Genomic DNA, 8,047 nt, shown 5'->3' on the forward strand with positions numbered 1-8,047 from the left:
AGCACAGCTATAGGGAGATTCATGTCTACTAGTTGACAATATAATTGAATTAAACTCTTACATAGTTATATTGGGTTGGGCAAAAGCTTCATTTGGGCTTTTCTGTACTATCTTATGGAAAAACTCAAAATTTTTGTCCAACCCAATATATATAAATATGATATAATGAAGATGTCCAAGCACACAGTGAGCTATTTTCTTTCTTTTCTTTTTCTTTTTTGGTGAACCACTTTTTAAAAAATAGAGTTCAGAATTGTCATAATCCTTAATTTTTAAACATCGACAACAAATGTATACTCCGTATGAGAAGGGAGGTGCATTTTGATGTGTTGATATGACATGAGGTCTTAGGAAGGTCCTGGGGTGGCGAGAGGAACCTGGAGAAGAGCGGGGGACAAGAACTCACGCAGACCTGTCCTCGCATCCCATCTGCTCTGAGAGCAAGTCCACAGCAGCAGGGCCTGCACTGCCAGCCTGGCCCACAGCAGTGGGGCCTCCCTGGATTTCTGTATCCCAGGTTTAAACAAAGCCCTGGGGGATGCCCGCCCAGCAGGCTGAGCCTCCAAAGCTCCCGGATCAGGGGGAACAAAAGCCAAGGGAAAGCAGAGTGCTGACGGGGCCAGAGGCTGCCGGCCGCGGGGCTATAAAGAGCGGGAGCCACCGAGGAAGCGGCACCAGATGGAGACCCAGACTGTGCAGCAGGAGCTGGGTGAGTAAGGCCCCGAGGGGTGCTCTGGTCTTTCCTCTCCTCCCCCTGCCCAGGACTGGAGCCCCATCTTCCTGCCTTGTGGTCAGAGCCTCTCAGGATGGCTGGAGAAGACTGGGGAACTCTGGGGGGAAGCAGACTTCTCTGGCCACCCCAAAGGAGTCGCTTACATGACCATAACCATTGCCCTAGGCACCATGGCTGGGAGGGGACTTGGGGGTCCCAGAAATGACAGGCTTCTGGGGCACAGAGGGAAGTTGGGGAGGGGGCAGAGGTAGGAAATGCTTGTTCAGAGGTTCAGAAGGGAAAGATGATACATCACAGAGTTTACATGCATTCATCCCTGGGCCAATACCCGTCAGAGGGGAAAGCCATGAATGGTTGTTTTGAATTAAGAAAATCGATGCATATGTGTCTGTCTTTCTTCCCTCTCTCCTTGTCCCCTCCCCACTGTCCTCCCTTCCTTTACTCTCCCTATCATCTTTTCTGTCTACCTCTCTTCTACGAGCCTCAGTATCCTCATCTGTAAAATGGGGATAATGCTAAGGCTTACCTCTTAGGTTCATTGTGAAGATTAAACGTGTTCCGGCAGGTAGAGCATAAAGAACAGGATCTGGCAGAGTGAGCCATGGGTGTGTGTGTGTTAGTCACTCAGTTGTGTCCAGCTCTTTGGGACCCCAAGGACTGTAGCCAGCCAGGCTCCTCTGGCCATGGAACTTTCTGAGCAAGAATACTGGAGTGGGGAGCCATTCCCTTCTCCAGGGCATCTTCGCGACACAGGGATCAAACCCAAGTCTCCTGCATGGCAGACAGATTCTTTACCATCTGAGCCACCAGGGAAGCCCTGAGCCATGGTTAAGCGTTAGCTATTATTATCATCCTCTTTTCTTCCTCACTTTCCTTCAATAAGTCTTTCAATGCCACCTGTCCCACTCCTCCAACCCTCACCATCCCAACATGGGTTCAGTGTAGTCCTCCATCAACCACTCTGAAGACCCAGTCCCTGCTACTGAGATATTCACCCAGGACATATTCAATAGGAACACGGATCAGTGCTGTGATGAGTGCTGGGAAGGAGGAAAGAAAGCAAGTTGCCATAGGCTGGGGAAAGCAGCAAAGTCTCGGGAAGCAAGATCGAGGCTGGATAGGTCTAGAAGACAGAGAGGCAGGGGGGGAAATGGGAGCATGGCTGTGGACAGCTGGTCAGTTTGAGGGCTAGGCAGAGCCAGATAAAAGTGAGACCATGCATTGGTGATACGAGAGGTCTAGACCAGATGGTTGCCAAGGGGTTTATATTGGGGTATGTGAAAATGAGGCAAGGCTATCGCAGGTGCCTGGAGGCAGGCAAGAGAATGAGAGCCACGTTTATTAAGTGGTCCTAGTATCTGTGCAGTGCTTTATCTGTTTCATTGCTTCTCATCCTTATAATAACTCCGTGCATTGAAGTTTTACTGATGCAAAAACGACTGAGGCTCAGCTAGTGAGAGGCAGAGCCTGGACCCCACCCAAAGTCTGTTTATTGGACTTCAAGCCTCTTTTACTTTCACCCGTGCCCCTCATCCCTCACCCCAGAGGCCATGACACTGGTGTGTGTTCTCTCTTCCAGAATCCCTTCCAACCACCAAGATGGCTCAAACTAACCCCATGCCGGGGTCTGTGGGGCCATGGAAGGTAAGCTCATCTCCATCACATGGAAAATTGAGGAATCCATCAGGGCAGGGGGTGTGATACAACCTCAGAGTAGGACCCAGAGCTATGCTTTTCCATGGGACAGTGATCAGCCAGTAAAACATCAGTTTGTAAAGTAAGGGTCCAACCAAAGTCTAGATGCTGTCTCAGGAAGGCTCTCTCAGGATGCTCCCATTTGGACAGAAGGATGATCCTGGAAACCCTTGTTGGGTGGGAGATGTTATCTAATTTTCTAGGTTAACTCTCCTCCGTACTGCTAAAGTTATCTTAAAATAGAGCAGCCCAAGTGGATTATGATGTGGAGAAACTGAGGGCCTAGAAATGAGGAGAAACTTGCCATCAGATCCCAAATCAATGATTGGATCATGGTCTCCTGACCCAACCTGAGGCTGACTGTAACCACTACCTGAAGTGGCTGATCCTCAGCCACTGTTTCCCTCGGCACCCTTAACCTTCTCAGTGGATTAACTCTAAGTCCGGTTCACAGTTTTGGGAGCAGTCCTCTAGCCAGGTTCAAAAGTCAATTTCTAGTTCAGGGTATGAAAGGGGTTTACCACAACTCTCCCTTTACACATTAGGTTTCTATAGCAGGTATGGCTGAAGAAGCTAAAAGTTAATTCACAGGGAGCCCTTGGAGCTTCCAGAATCTTGGCTTTTGGGCCACACTTAGGCAGCAAGCATGTTGGAATGAGTTCACAAATCCTTGGTATGTCCACAGGGCCAGCTATCATCCCCAGCAGACGATTCCTATCAGAAACCTGGCCCCACACCTCATCCCTATGGGCATGTGAACACTGCCAACCAGTGATATTACTTCAAACCCCTTCTTACCCTGTCTACGCTGGAAGAGACCTCATCAGGCCTCCTGGGCTGCAGTTAGTGATGAAAAACTTTGGGTCAGACACAGGTTAAGATGTTGGCCTGGACCTCGGTTCTTCCTGATGGACCCGTTCTAACTCTATTCTCCCATTTAATCCCATTTCAGATAACCATCTATGACCAGGAGAACTTCCAGGGCAAGAGAATGGAATTCACTAGCTCCTGCCCAAATGTCTCTGAGCGCAATTTTGACAATGTCCGGTCTCTCAAGGTGGAATGCGGCGCGTGAGTATCAACCTCAGCAGAATCTCAGGCCTCCTATTTCTGATCCCTTCAGACATGCGACCATAAAGATGGAGATCAGAGAAGAAAGATATTCCCCCATACTCTAATAATTTCTGGGAGAGAAGCATCCATACTTAAGTAATCTCAAAAAAATGTTTACTACATGTGCAATTCAGCAACTCAAAGCTAGAAGGAATATGAGATTCTTCATGGCTTGGAATTGGATCTGGGGGAGATTAAAGAAATACATATCATGGGGTGGAGCAGTGAAGGTAACCAGTTTTATGCTTCTGGAGCCCATAGGCTTCTGCTTGGGGTTCTATCAAAACAAGCCACAGGACCCTTGAGTTTTTCTTGCCTATAGAAAATAGAGAGGAAACTATCAAGCTGCAGCCTCTTCACAGCTAACTCCCCTTCTACATGTCCCAGAGCAGACACTATGAGCTAATTTTTCTATATACAAAGGAACTCAACTCCAGAGAGTCATATTAGTTTCTAGCTCGTCTTTCAGGAGTTTATTGATGGTGATTAGTTTCCTTGGCAAGGAAGACCCTCTCTTGTTTTGTCTTCCTGCTCTTGGCAGGTTAGTTGAGTCCTTGATCATCTGAAAACATTTCACTGAGCCTGAAAACACAAAGGCTAGGTCTAGGCAGAACTGACTGTATATGTAGATGGGGGTACCCCCAACTTAAAGCTCTGCAACCCCCAAAGTGAAATACTTTAAAGGGTCATCAGTAACTAAGACCTGGTTGATAAAGGTCAATCTGAGCTGTTTTAATAAATAAGGCAAAAATACATAAATCAGGCATATAGAGGTCTGCAGGAGAAAGAACACACGAAGTGATAAGGAAACAAGAGACTTAGTCATCTATCTGCTGTTTATTCATCTCTGCTTCCTTAGAAAGAAGCCAATAGGTTTGGCTGGAGCCAATGTCATAGTCTGGGGTCGCAAAGGGACACGACTGAGCGACTGAACTAAACTGAATGCCCTAGTCACTAGATCCTGAACCTGGAGCTCTAAGTAGAGAATACAGTACCTTGAGGAGAAAGGAAATATAATATCAGAATGACTTTGGCAGTACTCATTACTCAAGCCAGTGAAGTGGACCTCTTAAGTAGATAATCCCAAAACAAATATATTTACAAACCTGCACAGTGCAGCTGCCAGCTCATCCCCCACCTCTTGCGATAAATGTATGACTTTGTATGGCTCTGTTGGAACTGGCTATTTTACCCACTGTTAACATCTAAAACAAAGATGCTTTCCCCCTGAGGCCATGTAAGCTCTGAACACCATGAACAAACACCATTACTTGTCTTTGGCAGCTGGGTTGGTTACGAGCATACCAGCTTCTGCGGGCAACAGTTTGTCCTGGAGAGAGGAGAGTACCCTCGCTGGGATGCCTGGAGTGGGAGTAATGCCTATCACATTGAGCGCCTCATGTCCTTCCGCCCCATCTGTTCAGCTGTGAGTCCTTGAGATTTTCATTTCTGTGCATGTGGGGGATGGATAAGAGAGGGTGCATATGGACTGACTTATTTCCCATCGGTTGGTTATGCTGAAATGTGGTAGGAAGAAGATAAAAGTATGAAGAGAAAAACACAAGTCTGCCATTTTATTTTTTTCTGTCCTAGATATTTTCATTAAGCCAAAAGGGCGGGCCTTCCTGGGCTTCCCTGGGAGCTCAGACAGTAAAGAATTCGCCTATCAATGCAGGCCTTGGGTCGGGAAGATCCTCTGCAGAAGGAAACAGCAGCCCATTCCAGGGTTCTTGCCTGGGAAACCCCATGGACAGAGGAGCCTGGCAGGCTACAGTCCATGGGGTCACAAAGAGCCGGATACAACTTAGTGACTAAACAACAAAAGGCCTTCTTAAGAGGTGGCAGGAAGTGGATACTCAGATCTTCAAAAGTGCAGTAGGATAATTAGAGCACTTGTAGTAAATCCTTGAACAGTTAAATTTCAATCCATATACTATTTTACCTAGAAACAAGGGAAAGGTGAAGTAACCCTTTAGTACATGGGATGACTGAAGAAATAGGCAAGACTTCCAGTACCTCTTATCTTTGATTCATAACTTTCTTGTTTCTAACACTAAGCATTACTCAATTATGCATCAGAATGGGATGCTTCTCCTCCGTGAAGTCAAGCACATGCAGGGTGATCCTCAGGGGTGTGTTGAAAAATGATGCCTATATTGGGAATAAGGCTGGGCTAAAACCTTTTCAAATACTCATCTGTATCATGTGATTTTTCTCATGATTTTAGTTAACAATCTTATCTTCAAGTCCTACCAAAATTCAAGCACTGGAGATGCTCAACAGCTCTAGAACTAAAAAGTATTTCCCTATCTGGATGTGTTTTCATTTTAACTCCCCCCCCCTCCCCCCGCCAAATGTATACTTTACACATAGTAAAATGCACAAATTCTAACTGTATTTTCTTATGAGTTTTGAAAAATATCCATACCCACATAACACCCAAATCAGATATAGAACAATTCCATTGCCTCATAAAATTACCTGGTGTCCCTTTCCAATTGCTCCTTTCCACTATCACTAGGGCTAATTTTGCCCGTTTCTGAACTTCATAAAGGTTAGTCTCTGCCTTCTCAATGCTTGTGTAGTCATGTCCCCTACTAGACATTTACGTTTTTCCCAACGCTGTGTGCATGTACCCACCCCACTCCCAACACACACACACACAGACTTACTTTTCCTCTCAACTTGTAGAAAACTTTTCCACATTAGTATTAATCCTTGGCTGGCTGTCTCAAATATTTTTTCCTGCTGTCATATTTTCTTTCACTGGTCTCTTGTGGTTCCAAACTATACCAGTTATTTGTACATTTTTAATGTCATAGTATTAAACTGGATTAAACAGGATTACAGGTAATTTTTAAAATCTCTGTATTGCATGAAATATTTTTACATGTACTTCCTTTGTAAACCAGGGGCATTTTGAGTGTGACAAATGTGGTAAAGAATTGATGACGAGCCTTAACACTGGTGCTAAACTGAAAAAAACTTCTGTATTACAGAATCATAAGGAGTCTAAGATTACCATTTTTGAGAAAGAAAATTTCATTGGACGCCAATGGGAAATCAGTGACGATTACCCTTCCTTGCAAGCCATGGGTTGGTTGAACAATGAAGTTGGCTCCATGAAGATACAATGTGGAGCGTAAGTGCAAAAAACAGGGTTGGAGCACATTTTAAAAACTCGTGCAGTTGTGAACCTTATGAATATTAATTTATCAATGGTCATGTCTTATCTGAATTCACACATTGATGTCCCACTGGTATGACTGTCACATTCTAGCTATTAAAACTCCGAATCTCAAGATTTTGGTGCCACTATCACTTAACCTCAGCTTTTTCTCCTGGAAACATTCCACTATGGAAGGACTTACATTGACTACTCTCATACCTCTTTTCCACAACTTTCAGCTGGTTGTTTGCACCTGTTCATACATGCTGCCTGGTATATTTAGGATTGCTATTTTTTATTTTTCCTTTATTTGTATTACAGGCTGATTACTTTACAATATTATAGTGGTTTTTGCCATACATTGACATGAATCAGCCATGGATTTATATGTGTTCCCTATCCCGATCCCCCCTCCCACCTCCTTCCCCATAGGATTGCTATTAATTTTTAAGCCTAAAAGCATTCCGTACCATTGTGTTAGGGAAACCAGAGGCTCAGGTTTGGGGGTTGTTTACCAGGTTTCTAGCTAGTTTTAATAATCTGATATCCTCTGGGTTTTCCAGCTGGGTTTGCTACCAGTATCCTGGGTACCGTGGCTATCAGTATATCTTGGAATGTGACCATCATGGAGGAGACTACAAACACTGGAGAGAGTGGGGTTCTCATGCCCAGACTTCCCAGATTCAATCCATTCGCCGTATCCAACAGTAGTGGATTAAAAGCTCCAAGTAAGAATTCCTCAAGCATGAGACCTTCCTAAACAATCTAGAATATATGTTCTGCTGATATTGCTTCCAAATGTTAGCTGCTGAAATCCACAATAAATGTCATTAAAAAAAAAACAACCCAACAACTTTGTAGACTGAATGCTTTATAGAAATCACATTTACATGGCCAAGAGTCTTTAAAGACAAGCTTCCATAAAACCCAAGTTCCCTCTGGTGTCCTTCCAAGTCAGTCACTTACCATACCAAGGACAATGATCCTCTATTTCAAAGAACATTAAAGCATATAACCCAAATCTGTCAGTCTATATAGTGACAGACACACTTTTGGTAATTGTTTTTGCATCTTTTTTCTTCTTAGCCCCATTCCAACACTGATGTTAGCACTGCTTTTTTTTTCACCTGTGACAGATCATTGCTAAACAAACTTAAGAATTGCTTCTCAAATTGTCATATTGTTTAGCTCAATTTCAGCTTATTTCAACTGTAAGAAATAAGGTTCTGTGTCATGACAAAATACAGCAAAGCTGTTCTCACACAGGTGATTTTTCCATACATATGCCAATTCTAAGCACCTTAATAACCTGATTAGGAAAAGAAAATCTATGACTT

General features: G+C 44.3%; 1 protein-coding gene across 1 annotated transcript; it reads left to right on the forward strand.

The window, feature by feature from the left end:
* Positions 1–678: 678 nt before the first annotated feature.
* On the forward strand, positions 679–7,492 carry CRYBA1 (crystallin beta A1). Its single transcript, XM_020911777.2, has 6 exons — positions 679–709; positions 2,313–2,377; positions 3,381–3,499; positions 4,826–4,967; positions 6,541–6,683; positions 7,274–7,492. The coding sequence occupies exons 1-6, from the start codon at positions 679–681 to the stop codon at positions 7,419–7,421; spliced, it is 648 nt and encodes a 215-aa protein (XP_020767436.1). The 3' UTR covers positions 7,422–7,492.
* Positions 7,493–8,047: the final 555 nt, after the last annotated feature.

This window comes from Odocoileus virginianus, chromosome 17 (assembly GCF_023699985.2).
Source record: "Odocoileus virginianus isolate 20LAN1187 ecotype Illinois chromosome 17, Ovbor_1.2, whole genome shotgun sequence".
Classification (NCBI taxonomy): Eukaryota; Metazoa; Chordata; class Mammalia; order Artiodactyla; family Cervidae; genus Odocoileus; species Odocoileus virginianus.

Coding starts and splice junctions, on each gene's coding strand:
- CRYBA1 (XM_020911777.2), top strand. CDS start 679: ATGGAGACCCAGACTGTGCAGCAGGAGCTGG. Junction 710..2,312: donor GACTGTGCAGCAGGAGCTGG/GTGAGTAAGGCC, acceptor TCTCTCTTCCAG/AATCCCTTCCAACCACCAAG. Junction 3,500..4,825: donor CTCAAGGTGGAATGCGGCGC/GTGAGTATCAAC, acceptor TGTCTTTGGCAG/CTGGGTTGGTTACGAGCATA.